General features: G+C 39.9%; 2 protein-coding genes across 6 annotated transcripts in view; one reads left to right on the top strand and one right to left on the bottom strand.

Moving 5' to 3' along the window:
- SAR1B (secretion associated Ras related GTPase 1B) overlaps positions 1-27,873 on the top strand; it is a 186,680-nt gene that overhangs the window by 145,455 nt on the left and 13,352 nt on the right. Inside the window, exon 1 of one of the 4 annotated variants that reach the window (XM_082489911.1) lies at positions 26,190-26,265. The exons of 1 other annotated variant lie outside the window; for it this stretch is intronic. The gene's annotated coding sequence lies outside the window, so the exon portion shown is untranslated. Of the gene's footprint in view, positions 1-26,189; positions 26,403-27,873 lie in introns of those variants that run through there. 2 more of the 4 variants (XM_082489910.1, XM_082489912.1) reach the window with 2 other exon arrangements.
- Positions 69-26,001, bottom strand: SEC24A (SEC24 homolog A, COPII coat complex component). Of its 2 annotated transcripts, XM_082489692.1 has the most exons (23): positions 25,853-26,001; positions 20,475-20,996; positions 18,025-18,192; positions 16,260-16,337; positions 15,765-15,931; positions 14,988-15,160; positions 13,844-13,946; positions 12,878-13,004; positions 12,411-12,520; positions 11,904-12,016; positions 11,127-11,245; positions 10,443-10,498; positions 9,931-10,137; positions 9,564-9,684; positions 8,816-8,974; positions 8,124-8,297; positions 7,601-7,711; positions 7,052-7,227; positions 5,202-5,339; positions 4,420-4,524; positions 4,187-4,279; positions 3,545-3,648; positions 69-3,157 (listed from the first exon to the last, which is right to left on the bottom strand). In XM_082489692.1, the coding sequence occupies exons 1-23, from the start codon at positions 25,923-25,925 to the stop codon at positions 3,043-3,045; spliced, it is 3,312 nt and encodes a 1,103-aa protein (XP_082345818.1). In that variant the 5' UTR covers positions 25,926-26,001; the 3' UTR covers positions 69-3,042. The 2 variants fall into 2 exon arrangements, 1 of the variants encoding a protein (XP_082345818.1); XR_014269648.1 differs by lacking the exons at positions 69-3,157; positions 3,545-3,648; positions 4,187-4,279 and having other exon boundaries at positions 4,421-4,524; positions 5,202-5,335.

Here is a 27,873-nt window from a genome sequence, read left to right as displayed (position 1 = left end):
GTATTTATCTTGACTGATCAAATACACTATTCTATTTTTATTTATAAGAAAGGACTGATGGACTTGCATGAGTTCTTTCAATTAATTTTATTGAGTAGCCAAATCTGATAAATTAGCACAGATAAAATAAGCATTTGCATGTGTTACAAATGACTTTTTACAGGAATAAAACAGTGAAAATTACAAACTGTAAAAAGGAGGACAAGTAAATCATGTCTCAAATTCAGAAGGGGGAAGATTTATAACTTCATACTGAAGATCCAATGTTTGAGTTCAGAAAACAAAGATTTAATATTACAATATTATACACTACTTTACAAAATTAAATTTACTATAAGGAATACATCCATAATAGTAAAAAGAACCTTAAAATCAGATTTAATGGTCCCTTATTTAACAGCCATTCTGCATCTTTGATTAAATTCTGTTAAGAAATTAATTCTAAACAAAAGTGAATCATTCTAGTTATTGCAACATAGTCTATGTGGACTTAGACTCAAATATATTAAATTAAAAACAATAATGAAAGCAAAGTAAAATGGATGGTAACAATGTTGGCTGAACACTAATGTGTCAAATACAGAAATAGTTTAAAAAAAGTCTTCAACTAGAAAAATAGAGTACATTTGCAGTTGGTAGAGTTGTCGTGCTGAGATCTCAATACCAGAGCCACTCTTGCCTATTTTTGCAGTTCATCTTTAGTATCCTCATTTTTCCACTGTAAAAATGACACATCATAGGTAGTTTATGTGTTCATCTGTCCTGTACTGCCCTTACAGCAATACAAGGTGAACCAGCAGGCCTTTCCCACTGCGAGGGAATAAACTAACCAAGTTCGATACAGAATTTCTTCCAACGTGAAGAGAACTCCAAGAGGGTTCATCTGATTCTTGGTTATAATGTTTTGCTCTGTAAAACTTAGGGACTCTAATTCAAAGTTGTTAATTGCTATAAATACCAACATCTTTAGCCATTAGTCTCGTGTACGTAAAGCAATGAAGCCATCTCCAACATTTATGTTTTTTTAAAAAAAATAAGGGATATAGTAGCAAAATACAGTCATAGTAAGAAACAGACTTTGGGTGGGCTGTTAGATGCAAGGATGATTTTCAACATCTGAGTGATAATATACCCAAAACACAAGTTTTGAGTCATAACCTATGCAAGTGCATAGCTTCCGTTGATGATTTAAATGAAGAGACCCCTTTCCCCAGGAAAAAAAAAAAAATATCAGACTGTCAAAACTTAAAAAAATCTCTTCATTATGAGTAGAAACTGTGCAATGCTCTGAAAAGCTGTTCAAGTAAATATACTCCTGTTTGCTATGGAGACAGCAGACAGGGAAGCTTAAATTGGTTCTGTAATAGTCTTTTCATGCTATTTTAGACATTGTTCTGAACATCAGCTTCTTGTGCTCAAGCAACAAGAACAATTTCCCGAAAGAAACTCCTCCCCTGAAGTAAGGCAACTCCTGACAATCACGTGCAGCTACAGCCTGAAATGGTAGCAAATGATTACCCTATGATGTCCTTTGACATTTGTATCACAAAACGTAAGTTAAACTAGCCTAATCACAGTACGTTTGACCACTTATAAGTGTTTTACCTGTTCAAGTTACTTGCTCCAGGAAGTAGGTTTTGCAAGATCTTAAAGTTTGTCACTATTAAACAAAAAAAGCAAACCAAGATTTTTCCATATGAAACACTTCCACAGGCATAGGGATACAGTAACTTAAATACTCTTTACATTGGTAGCTATCGATAGCTTAATCTCCAAAAAAGGAACAATTATCAATTCACTTTTATAAAATGATTTAAATATCTTTGTATATAAATTTTCACTTCAAGTCCAATGTCAGCTTCGATCTGTAGCTCTGGCAGGGATCTGAGAGTATATTTAAAGCTTTTATTTGGTGCACACTGGCTTTGGACCTAGGCTCACTACACAGCTGCAGTAAAAAAAAAATATTTGAAAACTTCAAGCGTGTCTCAAACCATAAACAAATCTTCAAACACAATATAATATTTTTGTCTTTGGAAAAATAATTTCTTTTCCAATTTTAATGTCAGAATATTCAATGTTGTCTCGAAACATTAGGTTTGAAGTGCTGTCATACAAACTCACTTCAGAAACACACTCGATTTTAGGGGCCTAACTTTCAGTCACTGTAAACAAGAGCTAAACAGCCCACTAAACATAAACTAAAAAATCTGAGATAACCTTCCTTGCCCTTCCCCTCCCACACCATTCACAAACTGAAATTAAAACTATTCCTTTTACTGAAGAAAAACAAAGCTTGCCATCTACCTAAATCTACCTAATTTTACTGCTGACTCAGCCACAGACTTCTTCAAATGCGTCTCATATAGGGCCTGCTCCTCCCCACTATTTTTTAATTAGAATACTGACTTATTTTAACAAATTCAGGCATCCTGTCCATGTTAAGCTTACCTTTAGTCCTATTAGCCATTATCCAATCCAAGCACTGGATTCTACGCTTCGTAATATTTGTTCATTTCACAATGAACAGTCGTTTCATTGCTACTTTAAGAATTAAGTTGAGCATTGAGATGCTCTGTCTGTAATCACTGGATGCACTTAGAAAGAGTTTCCCTGCAAATCATATCAGTATTGTGAGGTTTTATATCTAGCAGCAAAAAAAAAAAAAAAAAAAGCAGAGTTACAGAAATATACATTTTGAACAACAAAGAACTCTTTATTTTACAAAATGTATTTCACCTTTTCAGTATTGCCTTTGTAAATGTACTTCATGCTGCAACTACTTACAGTAAAAACATGATTTGCAGCAAATTAAAGGTGCTCAACCAGTTCCAACAGTTTGATTTTTTTTTTAAGGTACAATATTATGTAGTTGCACATTTGATTCTCAGATGTGGTCCTTTATTTGCTTTAGTTCGTTGAAATCACAGTGAGAACTTCTCATCAACTGCCTCAGGCCACAGATTTAATGAAGATATTACAAGCACAATTGTTCTTTACTGCAAAATCTTTCCTTAAAGAAGTGTGCCAAAGGCTAGTGTTTCATTTATTCACTTGCTGCTGTATATGAAGGAGGAATTCATAGTATGATAAGGCTGATTCTGTTCTGTCTTCAATCATATTTTGCAGAAAACTTGATTTCAATGGGCTGTCATCCCTTAAAAATGAAAATATAAGTGTTTGAGTAAATAAACATTCACTAAGATCTACAGTACAATGCATTAATAAAATTACAGGTTAAGCGGTAAGACATTTCAAGGGCTTAAGGACATATGAAAAGAGGATCTCAAATAGCCCTTGTGATTGCTCCTAACAAGTGCACTTATCAGCGTTTACTTCATTTATCTGTCATTAACTAAAGATTGTTCTGTGACATGTAGTCTTTTTAGAGACAACTCATAACAAGTCATATCTGTTGTCAAATCTTGGGCACAGCATGCACCATTGTTAAAACTTCCATTAAGAAAGTTCAGTATATGATATCCAAATATGTATTGTTTAGAGGTCCCTAAAGAAGAATAGAGACTGGTAAAAAAACACTTACTTTATTATATATAGTATAGGAAAGAAAGGTCTCTGTTCTCTCAGCCAAGAAATGAAAGATATTGTTCTGATGGATTCTGCAGTTTCAAGTTCTGGGAGATGTGTCTAAGAGGCAAAAGGTATCATTAATACATACATAATATTTTTGAGAAAAAAAACGGCAAAAGGAATGCTTAAAATAGCCCAACTGTATCCTAATCAGGTATAAAGGAAACCCAGACAAGTGCATTTTGTGATATACAGTTTTAGTCTAGTCTCCTTTGAAAGGACTCGAAACTGTCAGGTATGCTAAACTGATGTCAGCAATTGGCTATCAGAAGGATGACGAAAGAGCTGTGATTGATACCTATTTTATTGCAGAAGGATTTCTCACTAACCCACTGTCCTTACTGTTCAAGTGTATTCTCAGTCTGCTCCCACAGTTCTGAGAAACTTAACTGCTGCCAGCCTCTTCTTACTCTGCTTTCATGGGAAGATCTATAAAGCTTTAGCCTGGAGAAATGAAATTATTTCTTTTCACAAATCTGCATTTATAGGGAATAGTAACTGAAGGGCTATTATTTGAATAGTGGTATTTTACTTCTCGTGAAAATAGTATTCTGGTAGCACTGTACAACTGGTGTACGGCAAAGCAAACACGTACCATATTCTGTGGTATTGAGCCATAATTTGGAACTCCGAGGACTTGGCTGATAAAGCTCTGCCCACAGTTCTTCCCAATCCACAGAAACATTACCTGAAAGATACCCAGCAATAACAACATTAATCCAAGGCAAAACCACACCTCAGCAGTCTCCTACGCATTCTGAGTTCTCAGAAAGAATGCGTCAAGTAAATTTGGAAACTTTTTAAATTCACCACCACCACACAACTTACAGAGCCAGCATCCATAAGGTAAGCACCATCCCTACTCAACTTCTCCACTGACAGCTGGAGAATGGGTGGCTGAGGTATAGTTCTATCATTTATGTTAAGTGCCCCCTAAAGGAAAAAGCAAAAAGAAAAACAGTGGTTCACATCTCGATGCATTGAAACAGGCACCAGAATGGAAGGTTAAATAAGAATACGACATATTACACTAAATACTAAAGCTGCACCCTTTTTCTCAGTTTAGTTCATGGCATACTTCAAGTGCATAATTTACTGATAAATCTCTTAATTTTTTATTTAGAGAGGGTGTACTTCATCAACCTAATCTTAGTTAATTAGTTCTAGAACTGGAATATCAGATCTGTTATGTACAAAAGGTGTGATTTCTAAAATTATTCAAGCTCTCATATAAACATTGTCTCACTGTTCACAGAACTACTTTGACATTTTAAAATAAAGGAAGCTACAGAGGGAAAAAAAAAGTTAAAGCATATGTCATGCTGTCTTTGCATACATGCGATTTATCGTGCAAGGCAAAAAATGAAGTAAGTTAGAAAAAACCTTCCCCATCCATCCATTGCAACAGCACAGCTTCTCTCCAGAATTCATCAATCCAATGCCAAATAACAAATGCATAAATGCAACAAATGGGAAAATACAAATCAGTAAATGTTAGCTACGCAGCTTTAATGAGGAAAACTTGTGAAAATAAATTTGTGTTAAAAATCTCACATCATACAAATCTTTGGGACCAGACAAACAGACCATGTAGCACTGCAAATACTCACCTCATCTGTGAGATTATCAACTCGGTACAGACTGGGATGTGTCATAAGCATGAGGTAAACAAGGGGCTGGTTTTTCACTTGACACATGGTAAAAATGCGTTCATCTAAACGTGCGTTCGTCCCAGTTTGAAATGCTTTCTGCAAACAATCAGGCATTTAATTTGACCGTGAAAACGAAGTGAGATACGCTGAATTTAGCACACCAGCTATTGTTTATTTCTAACTTACTTAAAAGTCTTAGAGTTGAGCTACAAGTATATTCTCAAAGTATGGTACTTTACCACTGCTATTTTACTTCTCCATAGTTCTCTTCAGGGTTTCACATACAAATCATACAGTTCTCCTTATTCCCATTTTTGAGTTCTGGAACTTACCATGACCTTGCACTATAATCCTTTCTAGTGAGCACTACAGCTAATATGAAAGCATCTTGAAACGTATCTCTTCGAACGTACACCTCAAAAATGCTACTTGATGGAATTTAAAAGAATAAATATTGAAACCAATTGTAAACTGCGCCAATGTACAGAATCTTAGGTAATTCTGGATTTACAATGTAGTCCTGGCTTTTGGAGACAAGAAAACCCAGCTATAACTGAACCAAGGGCTCGCTCCTCCCACTTGACTGGGTCAAACAGTTATAGAGTCTTCTACATGAAAATGCTCCAATGTCACTATGAACATGCTAGTAGCAACGTGGTTAATTTCTTATCACGAGGTATGAATCAGAAAATTCTCTCTAGAACAGAAAAGCAGCTTGTCCAACACTTAAAAATGACTTCTAGTATAAGTTCAGGGAAATCCAATCAAAAAATACTTACACTGAGAATATTGTGAAATGCTTTTAAACCTTTTGCAAGAACAGCCAGCCAATTACCTCTTTGCCAGCCAGCTAGTTCTCTTAATCCACACTGAACTGCTGTGTGGATCTACATTTCCAGAAATGCACAAAAATTAGATTCTTTAAAAAGCACTCTGCCAGTACCCTGCCACATTCTCTAGACTAGTCGCTGTCTTTAATATTTTCCTATTCCCTTGCTTATACCACTTTGGCTTTTGGTTTCATACACACTTCTAAACTTCCACTTCTCAACTAGATCATTCTCCTTAATGATACTCTGTAAACATTTTCTCTATCCTCTATTGCTGTCTCTGCAGGCAAGAGCAGAAGGCCTGTCCATTATTACCCTGATATGTTTGCCCCATAAAATTCTCCAAATCCCTTCATTTTTCGTAACGTAACGTAACGTAACGTAACGTAACGTAACGTAACGTAACGTAACGTAACGTAACGTAACGTAACGTAACGTAACGTAACGTAACGTAACGTAACGTAACGTAACGTAACGTAACGTAACGTAACGTAACGTAACGTAACGTAACGTAACGTAACGTAACGTAACGTAACGTAACGTAACGTAACGTAACGTAACGTAACGTAACGTAACATACTCCAAGATAAAAACACATTCACCACCTGTAAAATCATACGCTATCTACCCAGGCCTGAGAAACAATTAAATAGGCTTTGTTGTACATTGATTTTTCAAGTCATCAAATTCTGGGGTGCAGAGAAATGCAATTGTTATCTTGAGAGAACTTCATCTGTGCAAGAAACACTGTTCTCAAATCTGTAAAATATCTCAGTAATAATATCTCAGTAATCTGGCAAACTGCAGGAAGGCTGGTTTTATTAAACAGTCTAAATCGAGCAACTTCTCAGTTTTCAGTCCTACAAAAATACTGAAAGAGAAGATAGATGCTATTTTGTACATCAAAGAAATGTCCTTTCACTTCAGGTTCACGTGCCAAACAATCGTCCTCTTGCACAGCTTCCTTTCTACACTTACCTGTTTTAAGAGTGCCAATACATAAAGTGGAAAGAGCCGTAGTGAGTAGGGGGCCATGAGACCAGGTTGTTGAATGCTTAGGACTGATGAACGGTAAGCAGATAAAGAATCTATCACTGCGTTGACCAAGGCATCTCGAGCATCGCTCAAAGTAGCAGAAACTGATCGGTCCACAGCTAAAAATAGAGTACAAAGCTCAAATAATTTTTCCTCCCTTGGCAGGAATACAGTCACTCTTCTCATTTTAATATATACTTCCATGCATCTTAGTAAATTTTTATTACACTATAGTGGAAGTCAAGACAAGCGATTCAGAAAAAAAGCCAGGTGCCCATGATGATGCACCAGACCAAGTCCAGGTGACTGCATACAGCTATACTGATACTTTACCTAAGCCAAGCATTACAAGAAAAACAACTCTCAGGTTTGCAACTTAGAAAGCACTCTTAGAGAGAATCTCTTCTTCTAAAGTTACTTCCAAAAGGATTACTGCTCCGAGCTTTAGGGATATCATCCATACATACCCAAACAAGCCCTCAGCACACTTACCCATATTGGCTAACAGCCCCGTGATGGCTTGTACATCTGCCCCTAGGAAGACATCGCTCAGCGTTGTTACAACAGGTAAGCACATAGTGTGGACACGAATTCGTCTTTCACCTTTAAGAAAAGAAAACTGTAGTTTCCAAATATAACTTTTGTTTTACAAAACAATACAGGAAATGCCACCATTTACTCAATAGCAAACAAAACCCCAACTTAAGACTCAATCTAATTTATCATACAAGTGGTGAACCAGACCATTTTCAGTATTTTTTAAAAACAGTTAGTTCTCAGTTTCTGGGTTAAGCCTACCTATTTTCAGACCAGAACTAATTTTCCCAATAAACTTCTTGGTCTGGAAGAAGCAGTAGCATCAACAACGTGCAGTAACACATCACAGCTGTGATCTTGGTATTAGATTAAATAGTTTGTGTAAGTTACTACAACTGAATTGCAGCTGATAAATGGACACAGAGACTCTTGTGAATAGTGTACTGTTAACACAGCTGACACTACCTGTATATCTCACCTTTGCTGGATGTGTACAGGAGAGCTGACTGAAAAGAAACAACTTGCATATCGGTAAGATTCTCTTCTACTGACATCTGCACAGCATATCCTGCATCTGGGTTTACATTGGGTAATGATAACAAGTCTGTAGATCGCACGAAGAAGTTCCCATGGAAAGTATGAATGGAAAGACCTACAAGATAAGCATTGTAGTGAATCAATTTTATTTTTATAGTCGTGAAGTACAGACACCATTTACACATCTGCCATCACTGTCAGATGGCTCTGTATCAGAATGTTAAGATCCTTCTTGATGAAATAAAGGATATTCAGGAAAGGTATATATCCCAAATAGACAACTAATCCATAGAATCCACAAAACCTAGAGGAAAGCAGGAATTTGGAACTCAAATCAATGCAGAATAGTAGTAAGTCTCTAGACTATAAAAACAGTCCCTTGTTGAAAAAGTTCAACAAAATTTCTAGTTTTAACCATTGTAAAGTAGATCTTGGATGCCAGTAAAGACACTGCAAATACAGTCTTTATAAATGGTCTGACTCCTGGTACTGAATTTTATTTTTCTAATTTTTGTCTTTTAACCATTTAAGCTTACATAACAGCCAAAATTCCAAACAAAACATTCCCAAATAACCGCAAATGCCTCCCTACCCTCTACCCCCTGCCCTCAATAGAAAAAAGTGCGTTCAGACCTTTGGTGCATCTTATCCTCATGACAGCTTCAAACCCAATCTTTCTAGTTAAATATCGTTTCAGTTCCTTTTGCAATTTCTCCACCTGGACAGGATTGTGTTTATGATGGTAAGACTGGTAGTAATAGACACTACCTGCAGAATACCTTGATATACAACCTGAAATAAAACCAGCATACATTGGCAGGGTGCAGACAGTTGCTGCTGTGGTCTTTAAATACACCAGTTGAATGCAATATTCCTTTTAAGTATTAAACTCTTCACACCTGCAACTAACTCTGTTACACAGTTACAGATCTGCATACAGTGACATTGATGTAACACAACTGTATGTTCAAGTACGTATATAGTTTCAGGTGTGAAACGGTTTTCCACTGGCCTGAAATGACAGGTACTTTGTCACCTGAAAGTTTGGTTAAGTAGAGGAAAAAAAAAGGCTAACGAAGCTTACTCTAAAGATGTTTACACTGATGGTTAAAAGGCATAAAAGGAGGAAAGTATTTCAGCCACTTATACCAGGATCACAAGAATCCTGACTCACTAAGGGAGAATATGAAAACAGCCAGGTTAAATCAGGAAAGACTGAAAGAGTACATTCTATTCACTGTCACTACTCATCAAGGATGAATTTGCATCTTGATGCATGAGATTCATTCAAATCAGATTCATACACTAAATGTTAATGTAGATTCTATATATATGCCAAAAGTACAAGTTACGCGCCCCAAAACAGCTTAATATGACTTACCTAGAGAAGCCAAGTCTGAGTATTGTCCGCTAAGAAGAAATAAATCCACTGCAACTTGTTGCCCTGAGCAGTCCAAGGCTAACTTCTTGTAAAAATCAGTCGATGGTGTCAAATGTATGTCCTGTTAAAACAATGGAGTATTACAAAATACAAAGGAAATTCAAACACCGATTACAGTGATATCTAAAAAAAAAAATCAGATCAGTAATCTATGTTTATAGTGCTTGCTTTCTCTTTCTACTACTTTAACAAAGGAAGATTAGCTCAACAGGAGAACCACGAAGTTAACCCAGAACGAGCAATTCTGGAACCACCTATGCATACAGAACAGGGTAGTCAGTTCTCTCAACCTTTTTGCTTTTCTAACCTTTGCTGTTGCTCTTTGGTTTGGCTCTTCTCGTGATTTTAGAGCTCCCATTCCCACAGATGGAAGCTGTGTCTGGAAGACAGAGATTCTACCTCCAGTGGGGGACATCAGTTTAAAGGCAGCCTGTAATGCAGGCCCCAGAGCACTCTGAGTTTCCAGGGACTTGGTAAACATCTGTGGCAAGCTCCTCAACAGATCCTGAATTAGCTACAAATGAGAAAACAAAAATATTACGACTTAGGAGTTTTCCTCTTTATGGAGCTGATTGCCAAACATGTATTAACACTTCTAATATTAAGGTACTAAAGAAAAAGCCCAAAGAAAAGTCAAGTATTGTCTTGTTTCAGATTGGCAAATGTTTACAGTAACACTGATATCTTTAAAGACCTCTTTTTTTCCACCTCAAACTTGGCATTTAAACTGTAGCTGTTAAAGACCATTGAGTAATCCAGAAATGATCAACCGTATCTCAAACTGTATGAATGTCACTAGTTATTTAAGGTAGTTCTTACCTCTTTATTTTCGTTTAAATTTACTAATAAGTTTTCTGGCATTGGTATAAATACATCTGGAAGGAAAAAAAAAAAGTGTTTAAGTTGTTTTTTAAAAACACATCAAGCTTCCCTCAATTGTATTTGCCGACCATTATACCTATTGAAAAAAGAATACAGTATCACTGCGTAAACCCATTTAAACATAACTATGTGGATTTCTTTTTTCTCATTAGCTTACCTGTGGCTAGAATGCCATGTTAGAATAGCAATCAGGGTTGAAGGATGATCAAGACTATTAAGTAAAAATGCATAGCAAAGATTTGCTAGTGTTCGTTCTGCCTTACCCTATATAAGAGAGTGAAATGTAACTTGAAACTAAAGGCAGAAGAACACATTAAGCATCAGTCACCACAGAATCTATAGCAATTTACCAAGCATTTGGGATCATAAAAGAAATCTAGATAATTGTACAAATTAAACTAGAAGTTAAGAAGGCTGTTTCCATGTTTTAAGTCATGAACAGCCACAGCATTGCTCAGACATCAGGGGCTTCATAAAAGAACACAGACATATGCTACTTCTAAATCCATTATGGGAGAGATTAATGATGTGATCTAGAAACTCACACCAGATATATTTTTTAAAAGGCTGTCAAACCCAGCAGTCATCAGCAGATACTAATCAGAATTTATTTCTGCATACCTTCAATATCTGAAACTATAAGCATCTGAGGCTGAGAGAGACCTTCCTGAAGACTGTAGAAATGGATTGTGCTGTCAAATGTTATGAAGCCTATTTTTGTTCTCGTGTTCCCAGGAAGCCTAAAAATGAGACATATGGTGTTCAGCAAGATGAAATTTCATTTCTGCAGGCTTTTTTTTTTTTTCTAAACATCCACTGCACCTGTCCAAGGTTGCTACCAAGTAGTTAGCTTGACAGCAAAACTGCAACAGCTTGACTAAGTCATTTTGGAGAAAAAAAAAAACAACAAAAAAGGAGCTCATAGTAGAGTCACCCAGCAGATGCTCAAGATATTTAAGAGGGTAATAAGAAATGAAAGAAAAGGAAGAAACAAGCTGCAAAATACCAAGCAGCATTTATATAAGTTCAAACAACATGTATTTTATGAAAAGTTTATTAGAGGTATGCATTCCTTTCAGCAAATACTTATCTAAATTTCAGCTTTTAAAAAATACAGTTCAGAAGACATCATAACATGTTGTTTATTCTTTTTTGGGATCGGTGAAGCAGATAGGAAAGAGCCAAACTGAGAATTAAGCCTCAAAATTACCTTTTATACTGATGCAGCTGTGATGGAAAAAAAGACTACAGCTTTACACTATATTTAAGTAGAACATTGGCATTGCTAGCTGACGCTAGGAAATTTCTCTTCTTAATGGGAAGTACTGGCACATTGATGTCTGTCATGAGTTTCATAAGAGTAACGAAAATAGGAGATTCTAAGAGAAAGGTACTTACAAGTCAAGATTGTCTAACAAGGTCTGGCAGACTGTATTCAAGTATCCCGTCTCTATTGCATTATGAGAGACATCAAACACAAAGAGGTACACAGGTGGTTGAGGTGGACGTAGCTGAGCAAAGAAAAGATTACCTTTAATTTTCAAAATGACATTTACTAGATTGGGTTTATTAATTCCACTAAAAGTTTAAATTCCATTAAAAGAGCACACAGATGATAGCTAAAACTTCTAAATGCATTTGTCTCTTACTGAGCAATTCTAGAATTCTAGTTTTCTTCCAGAAGACCTACAAACACCTGCATATTCTAAATACAGAACTTTGACATCATGTATGTTTAGAAATGGAGAACTATCTGAAGTTCTTCCTAAGAGTTCTCAGATACACTCCTCGAGGCAGCAACTGTTCTACAAAGCTGGAAAGCATCCTCTACAACAAGGCTTTTCCTGACTCCCCTCTGAAAATAAAGCAAAGGGAGAGAATAACTGAGAGTAAATAAAGCCTTACCATGTATTCAGATGGAGCCATAAACTCAATAGTAGCATTCTGCACTTCAGGTCTTTTATGAGGCTCTCCATAAACTCTTGTCACAGGATTATACATGAATTCTTCTGGAACTATGCAGATAAGTTTATATATTATTACTTCACACTAGTAATAACTGTGGAGCATTTTAAAACAAATACATCGACTCTTTTGTGCCTGTTGGGCAACGCTTCTTGGAGAACTACACTAGGTAGGGTAGCTACTTTCTCATGTTCTAGGGTACCATGGGCGACCACGTCGGACTGACTGTGCTTCATTACCGACACCACTGTCTTTGCCCATGGGAAACATTTCTCATGTCTCACAGCCCCAGCATGACTGATGACGATCCCCACTACTGATACAGCCAGCAATATTACAGTCTCAAAGGTGAAGGTGGCAAAGGTTAACCATAACAGTTTAGAGCAATAAGCACATTTAAAACCTACCGTCATTCACTCTATAGCACAAATTGCATTTCCATCTCCTTTGGTCTAGAAAGCTGACAAAAGGGTTAATGTATGTCCGGCAAGAACGGCATCTCACAATAGTACTTGAAGTGACCACTGGCAATTGCTGGAAAAGAAAAGCTTCCTGTTTTAAAGCATCACCACACTACAGCTATTCATGTACCGTAACAACATTATCTACACTGTGCTTCCTGGTCAGCTAGTCAAAGCAGACTTGTTGAGGAAGTATTTCTGCATCCTCACAGCACCCCTACTATTCATTAATAAGATGACTGGTCGGAACTGAGCTCTAACCTATCTGACTGTGTAGGTTTCCTTTTCAAGCCTCTAAAGTCTTGAATTTTACACTGATGGTTTAAGACGATGTCCTACACCCAATACAGATCAAAAATCAGAAAAACACTCACAGGTTTGAAAAAATTACTTAAATTGTGAAAAATAACAATGTTTAAAAGAGGCACAGCTAAACTCACAAAGTCTCCTGGCTACCTGAGGACATCCAAACCCCTTTAACTCTGTTAATTCTTAATTAAGTTAAGAATTAGTAGTAGGTTTGGTATAGGAAATCAGTAACTACAACTGATATGTGACAAGATAAAGCTACCTAAGCAATACTGGAATTTAAATGTGTTGCCTTGTGTCACACTCCAGGTGCTGTGCTGCCTCTAAGCTTCTGGTTTGTTGAGGTTTGGGAAAGGTTTGGTTTTTTTTTTATAAAGTGAGGCTTGAAAGTTTAGAAATGGCAGGGAGAAAAATTTCGGAAAAATCACAATGATCTGTATGGACAGGGAAATGTCTGTTACCAGGGTAATTTTTCTGGGCCAAGATTAGCCAATGTACTTGCCCTTTTTTTTTTTTTTTTTTTACAATTCATTGTCCAGCTCTGGACTCTCGTAAAGGCATAGTTGATATTTCAGCATTTGAAGTTTTGAATATTTGTCATACCGATAAGTCTTTGAAAGGATGAAGCAGGAGCCCCAAAGGAAGTTTGGCTTTATTCAATAAGGCCTGAGTTTGAGGAATGTTAGTCAGGGTACAGCGGAACAACCTACATGGAGGACAAAGGGTTATTTTCAGAGGCTTTCAGATAATAAAATGATGATTTCAGTAGTACAGAGCATCCTTTATATTTTTCTAGAGCTGGTGAGGGTGAATTTACATTTCCAGACAAAGGATCTTCCCCAACTCTGTCAAACCATTCTGGTTTAGTCTGAGCTTGACCCACAGTACAGGCTTCGAGTTCTTATGTTATTTTATACACATGCTCTTCACGCAGAACTGTCATTTTCGTCACTCAAGTCAAAGTTAAGCCTAACAATGTTCAAAGTTGCACCAAAACTTTAGAAACTAAGTGTTATTTTGGAATACCATTTTGAGGTGGCCTTATATACAAATCCGAACCAGCAAAGCTTAAAAAGTTTTCTTAAAACTACGCAAAAATCACTACAAACAACCCCATGGTCATTTCAGGGACTTGAGAACTCAGTGGTTTCCATAAAGTGCAAATGTGCACAGTACTTCTGTAAATCCAGTCCTGCTTGTTTGTATGACCAGCTTCACAAAGATGCTGTTATTTCCTTTATCTATCATAAAAGACTTGCAAAGCAGGAGTACCTGGTTACGTGCAGTTTGCTTGGTCTCCTCAGAGAGATGACTTGAATAACCAACTGCCAGCCTCTTGTTTGGCATTCCATCTACTCCATTGTTTTAAATGGTTACTTCAATACAGAGATGACTTATGTTTCTGCATTCACAATCTTTTTGGCGTACCTCCCTTAAGTGAGTTAACTCCTATTTTATACCTTTTCTCAATCATATTAATTGCCAGCTATACTGTAAAGTTTTTGTATTAACCTATCTCTAGCTGCCTTGCAAGCAATATATTTTTCCTCATGCTTTCTACACAGATAATTCTCCTCACTTCAAAGTTTAAACCACTTACCACCTTTATTGTAACATAGTGAAGCCTATTTTCAATGTTTTCTACTCACAAAATTAAGGAAATATTTTGTGAAGAGTTACATTTACAAGTAGTAGGAATGTATACTTCCATTTATTTCGATGAATTATAGCAAATTTATAATCTTACTCAGGACTACAGTTGAGCTTCTGGATTTCTTCATGCAAGTTTGGGACAGGAGCCTTCAAGAGGGTCGTAGGAAGAATATTTCTTTCTTGAAGAAGATTCACAGGTCTTAATCCTTCTTGCTGTAGGCTCAGGCCAGCCATAGATGCAGTTAAGTGATTAGTGCCCAGGGCAGGCTAGAGTCAAATAAAATTTCAGAAATTAACACCAATTATTTGGATGAAACCCACAGTTCATTTAAAAAGCAAACATATTTACCTTTCAATTTTTTTTTATTTTCTTTGTGTATTAACAGCCACTGTATTAAATGATATATTTAGAAATACTACCCATTACATAAACTGGACTTAGGCATGTAAGATCGTAAGAGGTAAAAATTAGCATACATTTGCTACAAAGCTCTTGAACTACAGAGGCTTAGCTGGCAAACGCTGTTGGTCAGTTCATTGTGAACATTCAGATACTTCAGCCAACAACAGAAACTCAAGGGAAGAAAAACATGCCAAAAGCAGCTGAAAGTTTTAAGAGAAATATTCTGAACAGATTTGAGGATAGAACACTGCAGAAAGAGCTGGCACACAGCTTTTCCAAACTGGTACCAAGGCGTCAGCAAAAGCATTAATTTCAGGCTATGTCTATCACCTTGAACAAATGGTGCAGCAAACAGCGAAGCGTAGAAGCAGCACCCCACAGATGCACAAACACATGCCAATCATCACTTTTCTTTACCCCCTCCCCACACAACAGGTAGTAATGAGATAAAAACCCGACAATCTGTACCTGGTGGAAGTGTTTTGATCCATCTGGATATTGCAAAGCAGATGCCTGCATTCCTGGTGCTCCGGGTGGAGAAGTATTTTGGTAGCCTGGAGGTAAGGCAGGGTAAGAATACCCAACACTTCTGTTCACCTTAAGATTCGGGGGTGCAGGAGAAGGATGTGGAGTTGCTACAGGCAGATAGACAAAATACTTAAAATTAATTGCTGAAGAACCGTAGCTTGCCCAATGCATTAATACAGCAGGAGGGCTTTTTGTTGTTATTTAGTTTCTAAGTGTAAACAACTGAAACTGCTGCCAGTTTTGCAAAGTGCTCTTAACTACTTTGCCATATTTACAGGCAAAGATGTATTGGCAATGCTTCAAATTTCATATTTAGTTTCAAGACAGACATGGAACCAAGTATATATGTTTATACATAAATGCCTAAACTTCTGTCTTTCCCAGACTCTTTGAAAAAGTTAGGTAATAGTAAACATTTTTAATCCAAAGCCTTACCCATGAGGCCACCACCTTCTATTGCATCATAGCTGTTTTGCACCGCAGACCCATCACTGGCAGCAGATGTAGCATCGCCTATTAAGAAAGACAGTCCCAGTAAAAATTTTCACAAGTTACTAAGAAGTTGTAATGAGGTAACTGCAGAGAAAGCCTACTTGCTGGATGAACATTGAGTCGCATAGTTTGGATCTACTTTGTTTCTGTCCCAGGATGAAACGGAATTAAATACACATCTCGGCCTTTCTCACATACACTTCCTGGGCTGACCTGACCTGACCTTAATGAAGGACATTCATAAAACCCCATGATCTTTTTTCAAGGAAAACAAGAGTCCCTACACTTCAGGCTGAATGATCTTTTAAAATTACTTTAGATTAGGTATTCGCCATAACTTCCAAGCTAATACGCAGTAAAGTGTCAGGGAACATTTCCTCCTCGTCAGAGGAAGCATCCGTAGGCTAGCTGCAGTTTTCAAAGTACCTTGGAATTTAGGTACTGAGTTCCTTGAAGAAGTCTTTCCATTGATAATTCACGGGAACACCAAATTCCCTTCACTTACACACTTAGTCCAGTACTGTTCACCAAACACCAATAGCTCTGATATGGTCACATACCAGTCAAGCTTTAAATTCCAGCCGAGATAAGAAAAACCTTGAAATCGAGAGAGTGCTCCCAAAGGACAGCTTTTTGTCAGCTATGTCTAAATATACAAAACCAATTATCTATTGCTAAGGAGAGGAAGGTACTCAATTTACTTTTTATTATCATTAAAATCTTCAAAGATGACCCAATGAAAGGAACCTATATTATATGCTGAATCTTGCTAGTACGCAGCAGTCAACCTACTTTACAGACTAAACATTTCTATCTCTCCAGGGCCCTGGAAATGTTTCTCTTCGTTATGAAGAGAAGACTTTCTAAGCTAAAGCAGCTTCTAATGCATTTCATATGTTCAAAACTAAGCTAAATCTGAATATGCTATTCCTGTACTCACACAGTTACCACATACAAGAAACTGTCAATCTGAACATGCAAGGAACCAACAGTTTTGACAGAACAAACTATGTATGTAAAAATAAAACTGCCAGCTACCACATGGGCCCATCTAGAATGGGCGTGAAAGGCAATACAACTGCAGGTCTGTTTGATACAGAGCCCTGATGAGCTCTTAAACAATGGCATAATTGTGCAGGCCCCACAAGAGACAAAGTCAGATATCTGTCTTCAACAGCTGACACTTAACAGCCTCTACTAATAACATTCAGGAAACGAACAAATCCAAGACATGTGTTTCAGTGATTTTACACAGAAGGTAAGAATAAGGTGCAGCTACATAAATAGGCAAGGAATTGCAGGGTTCACATTTTAGCTTTCCCCGCAGAATAAAACAATACAGCAAGTTCTACACAGATTATGTCCTTCACAGTAGTCAAGGATGTAGAGAAATCAGAATTTCAATACCTTTTTGGAAACTTAAAATAAAAAAAAAGAGATGGCAACTATGGGAGACATGGACATGTTAAACAGCACTTAAAAATCTATTTTGGAGTGTTAATTATTTTTATTTTATTAACAACGGTCAACAAGGAATATTTTAGTTCCTTCCAGGACCTTACCTGCTCCTTTCAGATGAAATTATGCTGTATTAGTATCAATTTTACTATTTGAGTGTCTAATAAAACAGTGTACTTGACTTTAAAGGTTGCATATTAAAGCAAGTTGTGACGTTCAAATTCAACAAAAAGAGCAAATTATTTCTTACCTTCTCGATTTGCAGCTGAATTTAGCAGAGATTGTGTATTAGGTGGTCCTGCGATCAGTGTTGATGGCCTAATTAAAGGTGGACCACCAACTGGTGGAGGTCCTAAAGGTGGCCTAGCAGGGGGGTGGAGTGGAGTTAAAGGCTGAGTCACTGGTGGAGGCACAGATCCTGTAAAGAGATTAACTTTTAGGAGGAATTTAACCCAGCTGGAAAAGTCACAAAAGTTGTGTTACAAAAACAGACAGACTGAACTCTAAATATTCCTCCTTTTCAAACGATAAACAGATACATAAATCCTAATGTCTGTAGAAGGTATTACAACTTCAGATTGTTTCTCTCATGCTCTTCTCATACTGGGTTTCTGTAGCTATTTTCCATTATCTCTTTCAGCTTGTTGTTGCTATTGTTGATAAGAATTTCAAGAGGTACAGAAAGCATCTCAACTTCAGTTACTAAGTCTGGACTTTATATAGTACAGCTCCATATAAGACAGAGAATAATGAACTAGTAAGAGTCTAGACAGATTCCTTCTGACAGGATGCTCATCTTCCACTTCAATAATCTGATGCAAAACAGCAACATACCGATTCTATAGTTACTTGGGAAAAAGCTTTCACTTGGGAAAGCATCAGCAATGTGCAGTTTGAATAAACTTGCTGTGTGAGTGTGAGGTGGTTTGCTCTGAAATGTTTAACCCTCCATCTTAAAAGTCACAGGAAAGTTTTTAATTGCTTCTATTTTAAAATTCTAGGACTTTCTCAAGCCGCTAAGAAACCCAATTTTTTTTCTTCCCTTCAAATAATGCCAAATCCTAAAAGCACTTCCACGCTTTGTTCCCTATGATTCCAGAGGCCAGTATAACTGCCCTTTAACTCTAGGAAGACACCAATATGTTTTATATTAAAAGTTAGCCTTCAAAAGATAGGGCCAAATTGTCCAGTATCACCAGGTCTCAACGCAGTACAGAAGCCTGCAAGCCATACATGAAAGTATACTGACAAATTCCCCACCACACAAAATACGCAACTTCATGAGCCTGCACAGTATGGTCACATTTAATGGAGGAGGGAAAGAAAAAAGGAAGGGGGAAAAAAAAAAAAAAAATCACATCCAGTGAAGTTATCTGTTTGTTCCCTTAGTGTTTGATACTGCAAAGCTAATTAACAATTGCTATGTGCAGGCAACACTATCAGAACTTGGAAGAGAGTGTGTCCGAGAGGCTGTCCAAAGTTGGCCATGCAGGCAGGGAGCTGGCAGACCTTTTTTCTAAGAATAAGCACGATCGCCAAATGAGCGAAATTCATTTTAAAAGTGATCATTGTTCTACAAAAAACTACCAGGGAAATTGCTCAGGAGGATTCACCATTGAATGCATATAAGAATTCTCTTATTCTAGACACTCGCTCTCATTTCATTTGCCACTTTCCAAAATTTCTCAGCATTTTTCTCACTAACTGCAAAGTACTAACTGTTTATTCCAATAAATTGCCAGAAAGTGTTTCATAAATTCTGTGAGCTTAAGATAGTTTGAACATCATAACAAAATTAGTCAGGCATATAACAAAAAAATAGCATAAAGAAAAATCTCTAATAAGGCTAAAGGCATTTCACAAGAAGAAAATATTTGCTCTAACATTTTAAATATTTCTGTATGCAACTCACATTTGCATGCTCACTTAGAAAAACCTCTATAACAACAAACAGCAGCTTGGCAAAAGAAACTCGAGTTATTAACTTTGTTTCCGTAATAATCACAAGTTACATAATAGAGCTATTTAGTGTTAGAAAAGCTTTTCGCCACTGTATATACCAGCACAGAAGCAGCAGGAAAAGAAGTCTCATGCTTTCAGAGTACTTTCTGAAGACTGACAATTATTATTAGGTAGTGAAAATTACAAGTTTGGAGGAAGGAAGCTTTCCATTCAACTGGCCTCCATTTCAGTGGCACAGAATGCTCTTCGGTTTTCTTTTCAGGCTGTGCTCAAGTTGTTTGCATCAACCTGACTGAGGCCGTTCTGAGAACTAACTGTATCAAGTGATACCAGAAAGGCTAACGAGTTTTAAACTGCGAAAGACCACGCTCACTAAACAGGACAGTTTTCAACCGTGAAGTCCCAAAGTCCCCACTTGACTGATGCATACCCATGCTCCAACAGCCACCCCCAAGGAACACTGAAGGTCCCAGAAAACAGCATTATCCACACACAGCTTCCCAAAACAACGAGATACCATTCAGGAGACATCTGCTTCAGCCAACTGAAATGCCTGACCTACACACAGAACTTCCATTTCTAATGCACAGAAACCACAATATCTCCTTTGACAACCTCGTTCCACAAGCAAAATGCCGCTGCAGAGTCAATTCTATATTCTTTTTTTTTTTTTTTTTTTTTTTCCAAAAAGGACGCTGAGAAGCGGGCATTGGCAAAATATCAAAAGGTGATGGTTACCTGGCTTCATGTAGCTGTTCTGAAGCGGAGGACCTCCCGGAGAAGCAGCATATTGATAACTTCCTGGAGGATTTGTATTTCCTGATAATGACGATGGCGGCTGAGCTGACCCTGTCCCCGTCACCTGAGCCAAATGGCTTGTTTGAGACCCAATGGGCTGACTCACAGGAGTCTGGCTGTACTGCCAGTTTGAAAGCACTGGTGGGCTAGCTCCAGGAGGAAAGCTACCAGCAGATGATACAGCAGCTGAATTTGGCAATGCAGGCAGCAGCACTTGTGGAACAGGACCTGTTTGCTGTACTGGTGACCCAGAGAAAGGTGCCACTGGTGGTCTATTGAGAGTCTGCCCAGGTCCTTGATAATTGTTTAATTGAGAAACATTCTGAGAGCCACTATAGTTATACTGTCCAGAAGACTGATGTGGAGGAACCTTCGCCAGCGCCTGATGCGAGTATGATCCTGGAACTGAAGGGCTATATCCTTGGCCATCTGATGAATGCATCAGCTGATTTTGAACAGGACCTGGAAGAAAAAAAACAGAAACCTTTTAGAAAGTCAGTGTTGTGTATCACTTCTGAAAATTCCTGGGAATCTGTTTTCTTAGAATTTTATTAGTCACCAAGCTCTCTTTGTTGTTTTTTTTTTTTTGTTTGTTTGTTTGTTTGTTTTTTTTTTTTTTAAAGTCAGGTGTAAATGACAGAAGTACTGCTGCAGGGGATGTGAATTTACTAGTATTTTGCTATCGACACTTAGATCTTTGTTTTATTTTACAGTAGCCTCACAGCCACTAAGCATTCCAGCGCCTGAGTGCAATCCATCCTCCTGGACTGAAATTCACACACTTTACTACTTCTATCTTCAGAAGCACCCAAACGCAAGCTGACCAAAGAGGAGAGCTCTCCCACACAGCTGGCAGTAGTACAAGCGAGCAGACTGAAAGCAGAAGCATCCACTACGTAACAACTCAGTTTCACTTGACGATTGACACCAACTTCAGCTTACGGCAAAGACACAAACAGCCAATTTCAGCATAGGTCACCATGCTATTTCTCAAGTGACAGAGTTAATCTATGAAAGTTTCTGCAGTTAATTTTAGTAAGAGAACTATTCATACGCATACCACTCGTGAGCCGCCAACTGGTCCCAAAGATGGAATGAAGGGGGATTTTATCATAAAATAATTCACCAATCAGGAAAATAAAACTTGACAGGTTAATGGTGCTTTTTTATGTATTTGTTGGTTGGTATAGCTGAACTAAGTTTTACTCATTTTAAGAAAAAAAAATGATAAAAGGTTAATAACTTTCCAAACAGTAAACAACGCTGGCAAAAGCATCATTGGATTTCTGCTTTACACAGGAATACAAAGAGGCAGAATACCATGAGATTTCCAGTGAGACAAGAGCTCCGTTAAGAAAGCTACTACCGCAGGTTGTTCATACCATTGCCACAAAATGGACATTCTGAAGGGAGACTATAAATTTTCAAGTTAGACCCTTCTGAGCAGAATACACTAGAAAATGCATGCCATAGCCAGCGACAACTCCTTAAAAATTACTAAAATGCTTCCCAATGTTCTATCATTTTTTTTAGCCAATTGCATTGTGGCTCCCCTCACACCCCTGAACACACAGTTTGAATACTGGAGACATTTCCCATACACAGTTATATATCTGAAAAGCAGAAAAGACCCTCTTCATGGTTTAGAGTTAAGATTCTTTTCTTTACAACCCTGTACTGTTATCCAGATTTCTAGAATTAGTTAAGATTTGGACAATTTTTTTGAACCTAGATAAATGAAAGTATTTCATTTTCCAGACCAGAAACACCTGCAGGATTCAACACTTAAATTTTCAAAAACATGAGAAAAGAGAGATGAGCTTGGAGAGCGGATATATATTTACCATACAAGTACTGGAAACAGCTGCCACCAGAATGAAATCACAGAATTTCATTTAACATTAAAACAAAGACAGCTGGTTTCCTATTGAAGCATTGTAGTTAAATTTCAAAAGGTGAGGAAGTTTGCATTTCCAAGTTAAAATAACTTTGAACTCGGGCACTTCTGACAATAAATTAAGCTAAACACAGAACACACCGACATACTGAGTTAAGACAAATACCGCACGGGACATTCAGCTCCTCACTCCCTAGAAAGCCTTAGGCTGCAGTTCACAGCCAGCTGTTACTTCACTGAGTATCGTACAGATCCACGTTAACTACATAGCCGAGGCAGTGCTACAGTGCCGGTGATCTCATCCCCACTGCCTCTGTTATTTGTGCATAAAAAATACACACCACATCATTCTCCACCCATTAATCTCAATATGCTACTTATCATTCAGTTAGGAAATCCAGTTATATCCTACTGTCCTCACAACGCTGCTCATAAATCTTAGTAATTAATAGTTCTCCAAAATCAATGGTGTCGAAACAAAAAGCTTGCAAACACAAAAATGCTAACAATTATGACTCACCTTCGAAAATTACCCTGCATTGTATCAGATGGGTTTTCAACAATCAATTTACAAAATCCATTGTAAATAAAACTTGCTAACTGTAAGAATGATGAAAAATTCTTACGTGACGCCAGGCCTCCTGACTGCATGTACACCGATAGAACAACATTCCTATAAGCCGTACAAAAAATACAGAACAAATACAAATTAATTTCACAACTTGATTATTCACCTTTGAGCATAACTCTGTAACCCAGGCAGACGTTGGAGTACTTGGATTGCTCTCTTACGTGCTGTTTTCCCTACTTGAGGTCTAAGTTTGAGGACAAAGCAATGAAAGTGAGGTGAAACCCCAAACTGACCGATACGATATTTTCTATGGCACTTTGCTTTAAAAAAAAAAAAAAAAGTCAAATTCACCACAGCATGATGTTCCAAATTTCAATTTTTATTTTTCAAGTCAGAAGCCTCATCAATAGCCTACTTGAAGTTCAGGTTTTCAAGACAAGCCTGCGTAAAGCTGCCAACAAAACTAAAGCAACAGCACTGCAGGGTGCAAACCCTTTCCAAAGGGCTTCACAATCCACAAAGACTTCTCAGGACTCGCTGTTTCGCCTCTGCCAGGTACCCACCTTGACCTGACCTCTTTCCCGAGGCCTGGCAGAGAGCACGCTGGCTCTCCAGCTCTCCCCAAACGCTGCTGCTGGTTTCCAGCACTGGTCTGCGAAGCCAGGAGCCAACAAGGAATTCAGCATAGGCTGAAGAGCTAGACCACCTGCACGGCAGCAAAATCACCGACACTCAGAGCGGAAACAAGTTAGTAATGCAAGAAAGGGCACCTACTTCACAGCAAAAGATCCCTCTACAGGAACACAAGGTCATTTAACATTTCTAAGAGATCAGGAATGGCACAAGAATATATGTGAAGGTTGACTGATGGTTTTATAACATCAGGGGTCAAAATATTAGCGCAGGAGGCAAGGAGTCAAGTCATATTTTCTGCCACACAGAATTTCACTGTCACCTACTCCAAGCCAGTTATTTAGTACATCACTTCTACCAGCCACAGTCTCTCCAACCTCCAAGGAGATGCAAGGATAATAAACACACCGAAAAGCTGCATCCCAACCGAAACGCCACGGGATCAGTCACCACCAGTGCCCACTGCAGCTGACTCTGACCCCCAGGTCTCCAAACCCAACAGCTTCTAAAGCATCTCATGACCTCAAAGTGCCACGCGAAGGTGCCACATGAGGAGAGGGAAACAGTCCTAAAATAATTGTTCCTCCTTCTTGTTTGCACTTCAGATCTATTAACTGGAAATCAAATTAGTAACCCGCAGTTAAATGAATACAGAATACTGATCCTGTTAAAAGAAAAAAAAAAAAAAAACCACAAATGAAGTAGAGGAAGGTTGTTGCTAAGCAACCCGATGCTCCGTGCTAAACAATTTCCCGGTCAGCACCAGGTGCTGCGGTGACAATGTACCGCCTTCACGGACACGCGAGTTCGGGGAGTTACCTGTAAACAGTAAAGCAAGCAACAAGTCGAGAGGAAGAGCTGACAGCTATATAACAATTTATCGTTCTGCTGACAGCTTGCTTTCCTCACAGACCACTATAAGTACTACAACGGCACTCTCAGTACCCTCTAGACTGTTTTAAAAAGCTTTGTTTTTACTTTAAAGTCAAGGATCGCAGCACTTTCTCAACATACATTTTAAACAGTGCTAAGAACAGTCCATGCTTGAATAATCTAATTTATTCAAAAGGCATGTTATCTCTAACACACCATGACAACTGTTTAATTTTATTACCTTGTATTTGCGTAACTCTAAATTTCAGTTCTTTATTTTTCATACACCTGACAGCCGAGTAGCCTGAAATTCCTCCTCCTCCGCCTGCCTCCCCAGAACTTCCATTATGTGCTTAATCCGACTGCAGGGAAATCAGCAAACATAAAGCGATGCCAGTCTGTAAACCATCCCACTCGATTACTCCATCAGCTAACATTCTCTCTGCACACTCTCTGCTTAGACCGTACGCTCCCCAGAGGAGGCCCTATTCTGTATTCATACACTTCCCACTTTCTTGACCCTATAAGCAACTATACAGTTGTTTGTAAAATGTCATTTTGCAGATGACTTTGAGTTAAAGTAATAAGTGCGCTGTGAAGGAGGAGGAGGGGGAAGACAAGCCAAACCATTTAATTACTCATGCATAAAGCAGAAAAATCAAAAGATCTCATTATAACTGAATCGCTTATGTTGCAGCACAACTACTGAAACACAGAAGTGCATAATTAAGGACCCGAGTACAGAGGATGCGAATCTATAGGCGAAACCAGGAAATCCTTCCAACAGCACAGATTTCCACACTTGCAAAGAAAACAGAGACGGGGACAAGGCTCACCTTGCATTTCCTTCTCCCTAGCTTTAAAGCCTGGCTGGTAAGTTGTTCACTCTCACCTTCACTATCTCGTTTTAAATAAAAGATATATTTAGAGGGGAAGAAATCCACCAAGACTTTCCCAGGTCGCAGCACACGGACTAAACCGATATTGGTTTGACGTGGATGACAAGATAAAACTACTCCGGTCGGGGCAGCCCGTCCTCCCCCCCACCCCCCTCCCTCCCGCCAGCGATAACCGCAGTGCCACATGTACAGCTCCGTCCAAAGGGTCAGAGGCCCGGGCGGTGTCACCCTCCGCCTGACGGACTGTCCCCGGGGCCGCCGCGGGCCCCACCCGCTCCGACGGGCCGTAACACAGCTAAATACACCGGGAGCCCACCCCCCCCGCCAACCCGAATACCTCCTCCCCGCGGCCTGCCCCGCCGCGCGCCCGTCCCCCCCCCCCCCCCCGCGGCCCAGGCCCCCCTCCACTTTCACCGCCACCGGGGCGGCCCGGCGCCGCGCTCACCGTTGCTGTAGGGCTGCTGGCTGGCGCCATTCTGGCTGGAATAGCCGGTGGGGGGCCTGGCGGGCTGGGCCATGGCGGCGGACTCGGCTCGGCTCGGCGGTGCCGCCCGTCTGGCGGCGGCCGGCCCGGCTCGGGGGAAGGAGGAGGAGGAGGAGGAGGAGAAGGAGAAGGAGGAGGAGGAGGAGGAGGAAAGGAGGGACGGCCCCGCACCGGAACTACCGGGCGGCGCGCGCAGGCGCACAGCGTACACGTGGCACTTCCGGGAGCGGCGCGCTGCGGCAGTGGGCGGAGCCTGGCGCCTTAAAGGGGCAGGGGCAGGGGCAGGCTCGGCTGCGGGTGGGCCCGCGGCGGGGGGCGGTGCTGCCGGGGGGGTGAGGGAGAGCTCCGCGGAACCGAGCCTCGCCTCGGTCGGGGTGCGTACGGCGCGGCCGGTCGGGCCCGGGAGGAGCCGCCGCGAGGGGGCGGAGCGGGGTGCAGCCGCGGGGTTGCGTGTCGGTGGCGGCGGAGCGGAGCGCCCGCACCTCAGGTTCGGTGGTGGTGGCGGCGGCGGGTGAGCATGGGGGGGGAAGGGGAGGCGGTGAAGGGGCTCTGCTCGCCCCGGCCTGCCGGGGACCGGCGGAGGGGCTGGGGGGGGATCCGCAGGGCCCCGGGCCGCTCTCCTATCCCGCCGGGAGCGGTCTCCGGCCCGCGGCTGGGCCTGGCTGAGGGTCCCTGTGCGCCCGGGAAGGCCGCGGCCTGCGCGCTGTGAGGGGCGGCTGACGCCGGGCGCTCCCTCCCGGCTACTCCTCTCCTCTCCCCTTCCGTCCCCGGGAGACCTTTCGAGGCTCCAGGGCTGGGGGCACCGGCCCGTGTGGCGCCGCCCGGTAGCTGAGCCTTGCGCGCCTCTGCAGCCTCGGCTCTTCCTGGCCCGGGGGTCTGCGGTGTCGGGGAGGGGGTGTGAGTGTGGCCCACAGGTGCGCTGCAGCCCCCTTGTGCAGCTGCCTGTCACCTTCCACCCGTCCGCCAAGGCTTATTCTAACTATTTTTTTCTTCAGAAACTCTGACTTTCAAGACTATTGTTTTATCAGTAAGTAAACTGCTGCAGTAGGCCCTGCATCGAGAACATAGGTTTTCGTGAGCCGGGCTGCAGCTGGATGGCTGCATCAGGTGCCCTTAGGAGCTGGTGTGCGTGTTGGGCTGCTGTCTTCACAGAAAAAAAAGCTTTTTGCTTTGCTCTTTTAGATGTGCTTAAGGTCTTTGCTAAATTCAAGTAGGCTGTCTCAGAGTAAAAGGTGCGATATAAGTAAATTTAAAGTCATCTGCCATACAATACATAATCTTTCTGGTGTTTAAGGCAATTAGTAGCAGACCAGTATGATGATTACTCTTTCTGAAATCGCAAAGATTACTTGCTATCAAAAAACTGATTAAAGTATCTGAAGAAAATCTATGCCATCACCTCATTTTCAAGCTCTGTCCCTTTCCTCAACTTTTAAACACTACCTCAAAGTGCAGTTTCGTATCGTAGAATAAACAGGACTGTAGAAGGCAGATATCAGTTTATGCACTAAACTTCTTAGGGATTTTGATTTTTGTTGTCCGTGGTTGTGTTTTCTGATGAAAAAGTGATCATATGTGAAATTATAACTCTAGGTGATCGTGTTTAGATCCTACTTGAAACACTGCAGATACACCCTTAGCATAGGCTCTAAGCTCTCGCTTGCTTGCAAGTTGTATTTTCAGACTGCTGTGGCTGGGCTGCAGGGTTGGTAGACTTTGGCTGGACAGAGGTTTCTTTCCTCGCTTTTGCTGACAATACTCACCCAGGTGCAGCAGAGTGCGTTTCCAGTTACCGCAAGAGCTGGTTTCTCTTTCCTCGTTATTCCATGAAGGGATTTAAAACTGTCTTGAAAAGCCTGGTATTCTCTCTTATTTAAAGTTTCACAGACTTTGGATGTAAGTGCTATTCTCACTGGTTCAGAAGCGAAATGATGAATTTTTAACTAGAAGAATGCAGATCCAGTATAGGGAAAAAAAAATTC

This window comes from Vanellus vanellus, assembly GCF_965231255.1.
Source record: "Vanellus vanellus genome assembly, chromosome: 13".
Classification (NCBI taxonomy): Eukaryota; Metazoa; Chordata; class Aves; order Charadriiformes; family Charadriidae; genus Vanellus; species Vanellus vanellus.
Note: the sequence above shows the minus strand (reverse complement) of the source record. Positions and strands in the feature narration are given on the sequence as shown.

Excerpts from the sequence above, each read along its gene's own strand:
- SEC24A (XM_082489692.1), bottom strand. The coding sequence starts at position 25,925 with ATGGCCCAGCCCGCCAGGCCCCCCACCGGCTATTCCAGCCAGAATGGC. Across the intron at positions 7,712-8,123 it reads CCTGTACACATCCAGCAAAG|GTGAAAGACGAATTCGTGTC; the intron begins GTGAGATATACA and ends CTTTTCTTAAAG. Across the intron at positions 4,280-4,419 it reads ACCTTATGGATGCTGGCTCT|GTAATGTTTCTGTGGATTGG; the intron begins GTAAGTTGTGTG and ends GGTATCTTTCAG.